The following is a 14204-nucleotide window of genomic DNA, read 5'->3' on the forward strand; positions in this document are numbered from 1 at the left end:
GAATCAGACAGTGGTGCTGATAACGTCCGCATTTTCGAATGGAGGAGAAAAAAAGTCCTCCTTTCTGTCCAATACCACATGAAAGTGGTTGGTTTTTGGCATCTTATTTGTCCAGCTTCCGTACTCCTTTGTATACACTTTACAAGAAATACATTGTCGGCAAACTCCTTAGCTTGCTAGCTTGTGCACGCCAGCTTTCTGAGACTCTTATTTTGTTAGCGCAACTGTGCAACTGTGCAGTCGGTCTTTGAAGTTTTGACGACAGGTACGGCGCCAGAGTCTGTTAAAATAAAGTGTTTCTCGCCTTCCAGTCGGTAATTTTAATGATCTGGCAGCAGCCAGCGTCATCTCAGAAGACCCTCGGGTACCGTGAATGTCAATCAAGTGACGAAAGTGACGTCATAGTGAAGATTTATGATCGCTCATTTTTAGGACAATTTTTTTAATGCGGCTGGTGATCGACTGACACACCCTCCGAGATCGACCGGGAGCTCGCGATCGACGTAATGAGCACCCCTGGTATAAGACAAGTGACAAACATGCAGAAGGAGGATTATTACTTGTCTGAGGATAAATGGTAAATGGTAAATACTTGTATAGCGCTTTTCTACCTTCAAGGTAGGGCTGGGCGATATATCGATATACTCGATACTCGGTTTGTCTCTGTGCGATATAGAAAATGACTATATCGTGATATTCGAGTATACGTTCCCACGCAGTTGCTTTTAGCTGCGGGCATTACACTTCTCACTCTTTCTTGTCTCTCCTTCTCACAGAGACGTAAACCAAGCGGACCTTCTTACATACGTCACATACTGTCGCGTCATACGCCCTCGCGGAGCAGATAGGTGGCAGCACGGGTAACATTAGCTGCGATGCTAGCGGAGTGGTGCGAGTGGCAACAAGAGAGAGAGAAGGTGCGAATCTGGTAACAAATGAAGGAAGGGTTAATTCCTAAGACAAACAGCACGGGGTCCATCGTCTGGCGGTGGTTTGGCTTCAAGCGGGAATATGTCGAACAAGTGTGGGGCAAAAGCGTTGCTACAAAAAGTAGCATTACTACTATCCATCCATCCATCCATCTTCTTCCGCTTATCCGAGGTCGGGTCGCGGGGGCAGCAGCTTAAGCAGGGAAGCCCAGACTTCCCTCTCCCCAGCCACTTCGTCCAGCTCCTCCCGGGGGATCCCGAGGCATTCCCAGGCCAGCCGGGAGACATAGTCTTCCCAACGTGTCCTGGGTCTTCCCCGTGGCCTCCTACCGGTCGGACGTGCCCTAAACACCTCCCGAGGGAGGCGATCGGGTGGCATCCTGACCAGATGCCCGAACCACCTCATCTGGCTCCTCTCGATGTGGAGGAGCAGCGGCTTTACTTTGAGCTCTCCCCGGATGGCAGAACTTCTCACCCTATCTCTAAGGGAGAGCCCCGCCACCCGGCGGAGGAAACTCATTTCGGCCGCTTGTACCCGTGATCTTGTCCTTTCGGTCATAACCAAAAGCTCATGACCATAGGTGAGGATGGGAACGTAGATCGACGAGTAAATTGAGAGCTTTGCCTTCCGGCTCAGCTCCTTCTTCACCACAACGGATCGATACAGCGTCCGCATTACTGAAGATGCCGCACCGATCCGCCTGTCGATCTCACGATCCACTCTTCCCTCACTCGTGAACAAGACTCCGAGGTACTTGAACTCCTCCACTTGGGGCAGGGTCTCCTCCCCAACCCGGAGATGGCACTCCACCCTTTTCCGGGCGAGAACCATGGACTCGGACTTGAAGGTGATGATTCTCATCCCAGTCGCTTCACACTCGGCTGCGAACCGATCCAGCGAGAGCTGAAGATCCTGGCCAGATGAAGCCATCAGGACCACATCATCTGCAAAAAGCAGAGACCTAATCCTGCAGCCACCAAACCAGATCCCCTCAACGCCTTGACTGCGCCTAGAAATTCTGTCCATAAAAGTTATGAACAGAATCGGTGACAAAGGGCAGCCTTGGCGGAGTCCAACCCTCACTGGAAACGTGTCCGACTTACTGCCGGCAATGCGGACCAAGCTCTGACACTGATCATACAGGGAGCGGACCGCCACAATCAGACAGTCCGATACCCCATACTCTCTGAGCACTCCCCACAGGACTTCCCGAGGGACACGATCGAATGCCTTCTCCAAGTCCACAAAACACATGTAGACTGGTTGGGCAAACTCCCATGCACCCTCAAGGACCCTGCCGAGAGTATAGAGCTGGTCCACAGTTCCACGACCAGGACGAAAACCACACTGTTCCTCCTTGAATCCGAGGTTCGACTATCCGGTGTTGTCTCTGTGCGATATAGAAAATGACTATATCATGATATTCGAGTATGGGTTCTCACGCAGTTGCTTTTAGTCAATATATATATATATATATATATATATTTTTTTTTTTTTTAGGGGGGTAACAGTCAATATTTATTTATTTATTTTATTTTATTTTTTTCTTATAAAATAAAAGTGAGCTTTTGTTAAAACAAATATTGTGTTTTTTTCCATATACAACAACCTATCTGGATTCGATAAGAGAATCGATAAGGAATCGGTTCGATAAGAGGATTCGATAATGGGCTCGAACTCGATTATTTCTTATCAAACATCATCCCTAATAAGGGGTAGAAAAATGGATGTTGGCTAAATTCTTAAACAAAATTCCAGGTAGAATGAGCCAACTTCAAAGCCAGGACTTTTTTCAAACCACCGTTCCACCTTGCTATAAATGTATCTTTCGCCAATCCACTGTCTAAAAGTGATATCATAACAAACCCCTTCTCCCTGCACCAGTTTTACATGCCTTTAATCAAATTTTACACCAGCTATAAATAGATCTGCGCCTCTTGTTACCTCCATTCTCTTCCTGCTGTGATGTCATTTAGGCAGATCAAAGTGTAATTCTCCTATTTTTAGCCATGAAGACAATAGTGAGAGTTTACGGAGCAATCATCGGTCGTACCTGAGCTCCGTCTTGTGTATTTCCATGATTTTCCTCTCCAGCTTGAGCGACTGTTTGGGGAACAGCTTGAAGTCCCTAATGTAGTCTGACGGATGCTCCTCTGGGTCGTAGTCGCCCAGCTCAGCTGAAGGGAAGGCAAGGGCGCATGTGGGACAAAACGGTAAACATTATTGCATTCACAGGGCGCGCAGCAGCTTGAGAGAAATCAAGAAAAAAAGATTTTTCCCCACACTTGTTATACTAACTTTAGCTATGTTTAAAGGCAACATGCATTGATTTTTAAAGTTCATACGTTGACGAGGCCATAACGTATGCCGCAAAAACTCAAAATTCAAACGCTGCACTGCAACATTCTGAAATCTAAGTAAGATTAAATATCTCAAATAAGGCTGACATTTGCTTATTTTCTGTCTGATAAGATAATTCTTCTCACTCAGCAGATTTTATGTTAGAATGTTTTACTTGTTTTAAGGGTTTTGGTCCTAAATGATCTCAGTAAGATATTACAGCTTGTTGCTGAGATTTGATGAGCTATATTGAGTAAAACATGCTTGAAACTAGAATATCAACTGTTGCAAAGCTGTATCATTAAAGGGGAACATTATCACCAGACCTATGTAAGCGTCAATATATACCTTGATGTTGCAGAAAAAAGACCATATATTTTTTAACCGATTTCCGAACTCTAAATGGGTGAATTTTGGCGAATTAAACGCCTTTCTATTATTCGCTCTCGGAGCGATGACGTCACGTTGTGACGTCACATCGGGAAGCAATCCGCCATTTTCTCAAACACCGGGTCAAAACAGCTCTGTTATTTTCCGTTTTTTCGACTGTTTTCCGTACCTTGGAGACATCATGCCTCGTCGGTGTGTTGTCGGAGGGTGTAACAACACGAACAGGGACGGATTCAAGTTGCACCAGTGGCCCAAAGATGCGAAAGTGGCAAGAAATTGGACGTTTGTTCCGCACACTTTACCGACGAAAGCTATGCTACGACAGAGATGGCAAGAATGTGTGGATATCCTGCGACACTCAAAGCAGATGCTTTTCCAACGATAAAGTCAAAGAAATCTGCCGCCAGACCCCCATTGAATCTGCCGGAGTGTGTGAGCAATTCAGGGACAAAGGACCTCGCTAGCACGGCAAGCAATGGCGGCAGTTTGTTCCCGCTGACGAGCGAGCTAAACCCCCTATCGACCCTAGCTTCCCTGGCCTGCTGACATCAACTCCAAAACTGGACAGATCAGCTTTCAGGAAAAGAGAGTGGATGAGGGTATGTCTACAGAATATATTAATTGATGAAAATTGGGCTGTCTGCACTCTCAAAGTGCATGTTGTTGCCAAATGTATTTCATATGCTGTAAACCTAGTTCATAGTTGTTAGTTTCCTTTAATGCCAAACAAACACATACCAATCGTTGGTTAGAAGGCGATCGCCGAATTCGTCCTCGCTTTCTCCCGTGTCGCTGGCTGTCGTGTCGTTTTCGTCGGTTTCGCTTGCATACGGTTCAAACCGATATGGCTCAATAGCTTCAGTTTCTTCTTCAATTTCGTTTTCGCTACCTGCCTCCACACTACAACCATCCGTTTCAATACATGCGTAATCTGTTGAATCGCTTAAGCCGCTGAAATCCGAGTCTGAATCCGAGCTAATGTCGCTATAGCTTGCTGTTCTTTCCGCCATGTTTGTTTGTGTTGGCATCACTATGTGACGTCACAGGAAAATGTATATAACGATGGTTAAAATCAGGCACTTTGAAGCTTTTTTTAGGGATATAGCGTGATGGGTAAAATTTTGAAAAAAACTTCGAAAAATATAATAAGCCACTGGGAACTGATTTTTAATGGTTTTAACAATTCTGAAATTGTGATAATGTTCCTCTTTAACACTCACAAGTATAAAACTGCTTTTTTCAAGTAATAATTTCTTATTTCAAGCATGTAAAAAAAAATCATGACTTTGACACAATTGTGTCTCATAATTAAAACAGATGACAGCCAAAATGGACTTTGCTGTTTTATTTTCAATGAAACAATAGAAAATACGTACACTGCAAAAAGTCAGTGTTCAAAAACAAGAAAAAAAATTACAAAAATTAGGGGTATTTTATTTGAACTAAGCAAAATTATCTGCCAATAGAACAAGAAAATTCGGCTTGTCAAGACTTTCCAAAACAAGTCAAATTAGCTAACCTCAATGAACCCAAAAATACCTTATAATAAGTATATTCTCACTAAGTGCACTTTTCTTGGTAGAAAAAAAAGAGACCTTTTTGCTCAATATGTTGAAAAATATTCTTAAATTAAGTAAATGCTAGTGCCATTATCTTGAAATAATGATATGTGCTCGGCATCATGATTTTTTTTTTCATGCTTGAAGTAAGAAATTATTACTTAAAAAAATTAGTTTTATACTTGTGAGTGTTAATGACACAGCTTTGCATCAGTTGATATTCTAGTTTCAAGCATGTTTTACTCAATATCGGTCATAAAATCTCAACAAGCTGTAATATCTTACTGAGATCATTTAGGACCAAAACCCTTAAAACAAGTAAAACTTTCATGACTTGGTCCTGGGTGTTTGCTTTTCCGGAATGCAACGGAAAGTTGGCTCGGGCGAGACGGGAATGTAAATACATGATTTATTTAATATATCAAAATAAAGTACAAACGAAAAGCGCGCACAGTGGCGGAGAACAAACTATGAAACCAAAAGACTATAGCATTAATAAACAAAACTTACTTGGCATGGACTAAAAGGAGCAGCATGAACGATGGACATGAAATCAAGTGTCAGAAATGTGCAGAGCATAATTGTGGGATGTCACCAGAAAGACAAACTGAAAACAATGAACTTAAATACTACAGACATGATTAACGAAAACAGGTGCGTGACTCAAAACGTGAAACAGGTGCGTGACGTGACAGGTGAAAACTAATGGTTGCTATGGTGACAAAACAAAAGTGCACAAAAAGTCCAAAAACAAAACCGAACATGACCAAAACAAAAACATGATCACACAGACATGACAAAAACACTAATATAAAATCTCCTTAGTGAGAAGAATTATCTTATCAGACAGAAAATAAGCAAATATCACCCTTATTTGAGATATTTAATCTTACTTAGTTTTCAGTTTTTGCAGTGTACCGTACTCATATAGTAGTACAGTTGTTATTAGTGAGAATATACTTATTTTAAGGTATTTTTGAGTTCATTGAGTTAGCTAATTTTACTTGTTTTGGAAAGTCTTGACAAGCCCAATTTTCTTGTTCTATTGGCAGATAATTTTGCTTCGTTCAAATAAAATACCCCTCATTTTTGTATTTTTTTTTTTTCTTGTTTTTGAACACTGACTTTTTGCAGTGTAACTCACAGTTGAGAGAGAAATGTTTTGATGAGGATTAGGAAAGCGGATTAGCGGAGTTGTTGTGACCGACACGTGTGGCTGAGAGCTCTCCGATGGGCAGGTTGGTACGATATCACACCACAGAAGCCGAGTCCTCTCAGTTCAGGCAATCACAGTCTGCTTTGGCGAGTACGTAATGAGGACAGGCCCCTTTAGGGTGACGATTACAGAGCCGGAGAGTTTACTTTTGTAATTAGACACGTTTCCATTTAATCCTCGCTCTGATTTGTGATTAGGACTGGCTTCAAAGGAGAACCAGGAGATTTCATGAATGAGATTAATCGCGAAAAAAACATTGCATGTATCATGTATAAACGCAGATTAAATGTTAAGAAGAAGAATGTCGTCACAATGTTGGATACTTGTGTTAAACAATACCAAAGCATCATATCATAATGTTCGTGCATTTTGCCGTGATCTTAAATGCGGTTTTGGGGCCGATAAATGCTTTAAAATGTAATATCGGAAATTATCAGTATCGGGTTCAAAAAGTAAAATTTATGACTTTTTAAAACGCCACTGTGTACACGGACGTAGAGAGAAGTACAGAGCGCCAATAACCCTTAAAGGCACTGCCTTTGCGTGCCGGCCCAATCACATAATACCTATGGCTTTTCACACACACAAGTGAATGCAAGGCATACTTGGTCAACAGCCATACAGGTCACACTGAGGGGTGGCCGCATAAACAACTTTAACACTGCTACAAATATGCGCCACACTGTGAACCCACACCAAATAAGAATGACAAACACATTTCGGGAGAACATTCGCACCGTAACACAACATAAACACAACAGAACAAATACCCAGAACCCCTTGCAGCACTAACTCTTCCGGGACGCTACAATATACACCCCCCGCTACCCCCTAACCCCCCCTCAACCCCATGCTCTCTCAGGGAGAGCATGTCCCAAATTCCAAGCTGCTGTTTTGAGGCATGTTAAAAAAAAGAATGCACTTTGTTACTTCAATAATAAATATGGCAGTGCCATGTTGGCATTTTTTTTAGGGATGTCCGATAATGGCTTTTTGCCGATATCCGATATTCCGATATTGTCCAACTCTTTAATTACCGATACCGATATCAACCGATACCGATATATACAGTCGTGGAATTAACACATTATTATGCCTAATTTGGACAACCAGGTATGGTAAAGATAAGGTCCTTTTTAAAAAAATAAAATAAAATGACATAAATAAATTAAAAAGATTTTCTTGAATAAAAAAGAAATATAAAAACAGTTACATATAAACTAGTAATGAATGAAAATGAGTAAAATTAACTGTTAAAGGTTAGTACTATTAGTGGACCAGCAGCACGCACAATCATGTGTGCTTACGGACTGTATCCCTTGCAGACTGTATTGATATATATTGATATATAATGTAGGAACCAGAATATTAATAACAGAAAGAAACAACCCTTTTGTGTGAATGAGTGTAAATGGGGGAGGGAGTTTTTTTGGGTTGGTGCACTGATTGTATGTGTATCTTGTGTGTTTTTATGTTGATTTAATAAAAAAAAATATATATATAAAAAAAAAACCGATGCCGATAATAAAAAAAAAACGATAATTTCCGATATTACATTTTAACGCATTTATCGGCCTGCCGATATTATCGGACATCTCTAATAAAAACCTATCTTTTTTTCCAAATAGTTCAAGAAAGACCACTACAAATGAGCAATATTTTGCACTGTTATGCAATTTAATAAATCAGAAACTGATAACATAGTGCTGTATTTTACTTCTTTATCTCTTTTTTTCAACCAAAAATGCTTTGCTCTGATTAGGGGGTACTTGAATTTTAAAAAAATTCACAGGGGGTACATCACTGAAAAAAGGTTGAGAACCACTGTTTTAGTGTAAATCAGTGCTTACTTATTTATAATATTTATTGCAGAATTGTTCAAAAATAAGCCTTTTTCCACCGCAGGAACTTTTTCAGGAACTTTTCCACTAACTTAAATAAAGTTCCCCCCTGTGTTTCCAACAAAAACTACCCAAGTAGATTTGAAAATGTCAATGTCCACTTCTTTCACAGGTGTACAATAGTTATTAGAGCAGTGTTTTTCAACCTTTTTTGAGCCAAGGCACATTGTTTGCGTTGAAAAAATCCGGAGGCACACCAACAGCGGAAATCATTAAAAAACGAAACTCAGTTGACAGTAAAAAGTCGTTGTAGCAATTGTTGGATATGACTTTAAAGCATAACCAAGCATACATCACTATAGCTCTTGTCTCAAAGTAGGTGTACTGTCACCACCTGTCACATCACGACCTGACTTATTTGGAGGTTTTTGCTGTTTTCCTGTGTGTAGTGTTTTAGTTCTTGTCTCGCGCTACTATTTTGGTGGCTTTTTCTCTTTTTTCGGTATTTTCCTGTAGCAGTTTCATGTCTTCCTTTGAGCGATATTTCCCGCATCTACTTTGTTTTAGCAATCAAGAATATTTCAGTTGTTTTTATCCTTCTTTGTGGGGACATTGTTGATTGTCATGTCATGTTCGGATGTACATTTTGGACGCCGTCTTTGCTCCACAGTAAGTCTTTGCTGTCGTCCAGCATTTTGTTTTTGGGTTGTACTTGTACTTGTATAGCGCTTTTCTACCTTCAAGGTACTCAAAGCGCTTTGACACTACTTCCACATTTACCCATTCACACACACATTCACACACTGATGGATGATTTTGTTTACTTTGTAGCCAGTTCAGTTTTAGTCTCGTTCTGCATAGCCTTCCCTACGCTTCAATGCCTTTTCTTACCGGCACTCACATTTTGTTTATTTTTGGTTTAAGCATTCGACACCTTTTTACCTGCACGCTGCCTCCCGATGTTTCCAACATCTACATAGCAATTAGCTACCTGCTGCCACCTACTGATATGGAAGAGTTACACGGTTACTCTGCCGAGCTCTAGACAGCACCGACACTCAACAACAACACATCATTTGCAGACTATAATTACTGGTTTGCAAAAAATATTTTTAACCCAAATAGGTGAAATTAGATAATCTCCCACGGCACACCAGACTGTAGCCCACAGTGGTTGAAAAATACTGTCTGAGACAATACCCCAAAGCCAAACATTCCTTCCTTTTTTTCTAGAGCATAAAAAACAGCTTGGATTTTTTTTCTTTTTTTGCGCAAATTTCTTCATCAATGTGTGCCCTAAACAAAAATAACAAACATGTAATGTGTTTTTAACCCTTTGAAGGCCTTTTGATCAAATTATGTTACAGTTGTCAATTGGTATGCATTTTTATTTCATGAGTATTTTTACTCATTTAAACCTACACTGCAAAAAGTCAGTGTTCAAAAACAAGAAAAAAAATACAAAAATTAGGGGTATTTTACTTGAACTAAGCAAAATTATCTGCCAATATAACAAGAAAATTTGGCCTGTCAAGACTTTCCAAAACAAGTAAAATTAGCTAACCTCAATGAACCCAAAAATACCTTAAAATAAGTATATTCTCACTAATAACAAGTGCACTATTCTTGGTAGAGAAAAAAAAGAGACCTTTTTGCTCAATATGTTGAAAAATATTCTTAAATTAAGTTAATGCTAGTGCCATTATCTTGACATAATGATATGCACTCGGCATTACATTTCTTGAAACCAGCAAACTTATATCCATCCATCCATCCATCCATCTTCTTCCGCTTATCCGAGGTCGGGTCGCGGGGGCAGCAGCTTAAGCAGGGAAGCCCAGACTTCCCTCTCCCCAGCCACTTCGTCCAGCTCCTCCCGGGGGATCCCGAGGCGTTCCCAGGCCAGCCGGGAGAGATAGTCTTCCCAGCGTGTCCTGGGTCTGCCCCGTGGCCTCCTACCGGTCGGACGTGCCCGAAACACCTTCCTAGGGAGGCGTTCGGGTGGCATCCTGACCAGATGCCCGAACCACCTCATCTGGCTCCTCTCGATGTGGAGGAGCAGCGGCTTTACTTTGAGCTCCCCCCGAATGACAGAGCTTCTCACCCTATCTCTAAGGGAGAGCCCCGCCACTCGGCGGAGGAAACTCATTTCGGCCGCTTGTACCCGTGATCTTGTCCTTTCGGTCATGACCCAAAGCTCATGACCATAGGTGAGGATGGGAACGTAGATCGACCGGTAAATCGAGAGCTTTGCCTTCCGGCTCAGCTCCTTCTTCACCACAACGGATCGATACAGCGTCCGCATTACTGAAGACGCCGCACCGATCCGCCTGTCGATCTCACGATCCACTCTTCCCCCACTCGTGAACAAGACTCCGAGGTACTTGAACTCCTCCACTTGGGGCAAGATCTCCTCCCCAACCCGGAGATGGCACTCCACCCTTTTCCGGGAGAGAACCATGGACTCGGACTTGGAGGTGCTGATTCCCATCCCAGTCGCTTCACACTCGGCTGCGAACCGATCCAGTGAGAGCTGAAGATCTTGGCCGGAGGAAGCCATCAGGACCACATCATCTGCAAATAGCAGAGACCTAATCCTGCAGCCACCAAACCAGATCCCCTCAACGCCCTGACTGCGCCTAGAAATTCTGTCCATAAAGGTTATGAACAGAATCGGTGACAAAGGGCAGCCTTGGCGGAGTCCAACCCTCACTGGAAACGTGTCCGACTTACTGCCGGCAATGCGGACCAAGCTCTGACACTGATTATACAGGGAGCGAACTGCCACAATAAGACAGTCCGTTACCCCATACTCTCTGAGCACTCCCCACAGGACTTCCCGGGGTACACGGTCGAATGCCTTCTCCAAGTCCACAAAGCACATGTAGACTGGTTGGGCAAACTCCCATGCACCCTCAAGGACCCTGCCGAGAGTATAGACCTGGTCCACAGTTCCACGACCAGGACGAAAACCACACTGTTCCTCCTGAATCCGAGGTTCGACTATCCGGCGTAGCCTCCTCTCCAGTACACCTGAATAGACCTTACCGGGAAGGCTGAGGAGTGTGATCCCACGATAGTTGGAACACACCCTCCGGTTCCCCTTCTTAAAGAGAGGAACCACCACCCCGGTCTGCCAATCCAGAGGTACCGCCCCCGATGTCCACGCGATGTTGCAGAGTCTTGTCAACCAAGACAGCCCCACAACATCCAGAGCCTTAAGGAACTCCGGGCGGATCTCATCCACCCCCGGGGCCTTGCCACCGAGGAGCTTTTTAACTACCTCGGCAACCTCAGCCCCAGAAATAGGAGAGCCCACCACAGATTCCCCAGGCCCTGCTTCCTTATAGGAAGACGTGCTGGTAGGATTGAGGAGGTCTTCGAAGTATTCCCTCCACCGATCCACAACATCCGCAGTCGAGGTCAGCAGAGCACCATCCCCACCATACACGGTGTTGACACTGCACTGCTTCCCCTTCCTGAGGCGGCGGATGGTGGTCCAGAATTGCTTCGAAGCCGTTCGGAAGTCTTTTTCCATGGCCTCCCCGAACTCCTCCCATGTCCGAGTTTTTGCCTCCGCGACCGCTGAAGCCGCACACCGCTTGGCCTGTCGGTACCTGTCTGCTGCCTCAAGAGTCCCATGAGCCAAAAGAACCCGATAGGACTCCTTCTTCAGCCTGACGGCATCCCTCACCGGCGGCGTCCACCAACGGGTTCTAGGATTACCGCCACGACAGGCACCAACTACCTTGCGGCCACAGCTCCAATCGGCCGCCTCGACAATAGAGGTACGGAACATTGTCCACTCGGACTCAATGTCCAGCACCTCCCTCGTGACATGTTCAAAGTTCTTCCGGAGGTGGGAATTGAAACTCTCTCTGACAGGAGACTCTGCCAGGCGTTCCCAGCAAACCCTCACAATGCGTTTGGGCCTGCCAGGTCTGTCCGGCATCCTCCCCCACCATCGCAGCCAACTCACCACCAGGTGGTGATCGGTAGAAAGCTCCGCCCCTCTCTTCACCCGAGTGTCCAAAACATGAGGCCGCAAATCCGATGACACAACTACAAAGTCGATCATGGAACTGTGGCCTAGGGTGTCCTGGTGCCAAGTGCACATATGGACACCCTTATGTTTGAACATGGTGTTTGTTATCGACAATCTGTGACGAGCACAAAAGTCCAATAACAGAACACCACTCGGGTTCAGATCCGGGCGGCCATTCTTCCCAATCACACCTCTCCAGGTTTCACTGTCGCTGCCAACATGAGCGTTGAAGTCCCCCAGTAGAACGAGGGAATCACCCGGGGGAGCACTCTCCAGTACTCCCTCGAGTGAATCCAAAAAGGGTGGGTACTCTGAGCTGCTGTTTGGCGCGTAAACGCAAACAACAGTCAGGACCCGTCCCCCCACCCGAAGGCGGAGGGAAGCTACCCTCTCGTTTACCGGGTTGAACTCCAACGTGCAGGCTTTGAGCCGAGGGGCAACAAGAATTGCCACCCCAGCTCGTCACCTCTCACTGCCGGCAACGCCAGAGTGGAAGAGAGTCCAGCCCCTCTCAAGAGAAGTGGTTCCAGAGCCCTTGCTGTGCGTCGAAGTGAGTCCGACTATATCTAGCCGGAACTTCTCCACCTCACGCATTAGCTCAGGCTCCTTCCCCCCCAGCGAAGTGACGTTCCACGTCCCAAGAGCCAGCTTATGTAGCCGAGGATCGGACCGCCAAGTGCCCTGCCCTCGGCTGCCGCCCAGCTCACATCGCACCCGACCTCTATGGCCCCTGCTATGGGTGGTGAGCCCATTGGAGGGGGGACCCACGTTGCCTCTTCGGGCTGTGCCCGGCCGGGCCCCATGGGGACAGGCCCGGCCACCAGGCGCTCGCCATCGTGCCCCACCTCCGGGCCTGGCTCCAGAGGGGGGCCCCGGTGACCCGCGTCCGGGCGAGGGAAATCAGGGTCCTTGGTTTGTGTTCTTCATCGAGGTCTTCGAGCTGCTCTTTGTCTGATCCCTCACCTAGGACCAGTTTGCCTTGGGAGACCCTACCAGGGGGCATAGAAACCCCCGGACAACATAGCTCCTAGGATCATTGGGACACGCAAACTCCTCTACCACGGTAAGGTGGCAGCTCAGAGAGGAGACCAGCAAACTTATACTAAAAACTAATTTATTGTTCTTAATGGAAAGGCAACAAGGCAACCGCTTGTTACTCTCGGGGTCTCCTAGCCGCTCAGGCAAATCATATGGTCTAAAAATACATTTTTCCATCGATAACATGACATCATCGCGCCAAGTGCGGGCTCTTTCAGTCAATTAGTGTGCATATATACAGCCCGGCCCCCGGCCAAAAATCGTTTAATTGTAATTTTGAGTAATTTATCTGAATGTGAATGAAATTTTTCTGTTCAAAATTGTTTGAAATGTCAAATGTTAAATGTTTAAATATTAACTGTCAGTTTACTGTACTGTGCCAACTGTACTACTATATGAGTACGTGTTTTCTATTGTTTCATTGAAAATAAAACAGCAAAGTCAATTTGGCTGTCATCTGTTTTAATTATGAGACACACTTGTCTCTTTCATGCTTGAAATAAGAAATGATTACTTTAAAAAAAGTAGTTTTATACTTGTGAGTGTTGATGACACAGCTTTGCAACAGTTGATATTCTAGTTTCAGGCATGTTTTACTCAATATAGGTCATAAAATCTCAGCAACAAGCTGTAATATCCTACTGAGATCATTTAGGATCAAAACCCTTAAAACAAGTAAAAGACTTTAACATAAAATCTGCTTAGTGAGAAGAATTATCTTATCAGACAGAAAATAAGCAAATATCACCCTTATTTGAGATATTTAATCTTACTTAGATTTCAGTTTTTGCAGAGTATGACATTATCTGACCAAAAGGACTTTAAAATAGTCATGATTTACAAAA

General features: G+C 44.2%; 1 protein-coding gene across 1 annotated transcript in view; it reads right to left on the reverse strand.

The window, feature by feature from the left end:
• frmd3 (FERM domain containing 3) overlaps window positions 1-14204 on the reverse strand; it is a 163728-nt gene that overhangs the window by 76746 nt on the left and 72778 nt on the right. Inside the window, exon 6 of the mRNA XM_061928628.1 lies at window positions 2984-3107. Coding sequence (XP_061784612.1) covers window positions 2984-3107 — 124 coding nt within the window. The remainder of the gene's footprint in view (window positions 1-2983; window positions 3108-14204) is intronic.

Source organism: Nerophis lumbriciformis, linkage group LG33 (assembly GCF_033978685.3).
Source record: "Nerophis lumbriciformis linkage group LG33, RoL_Nlum_v2.1, whole genome shotgun sequence".
NCBI classification, from domain to species: domain Eukaryota; kingdom Metazoa; phylum Chordata; class Actinopteri; order Syngnathiformes; family Syngnathidae; genus Nerophis; species Nerophis lumbriciformis.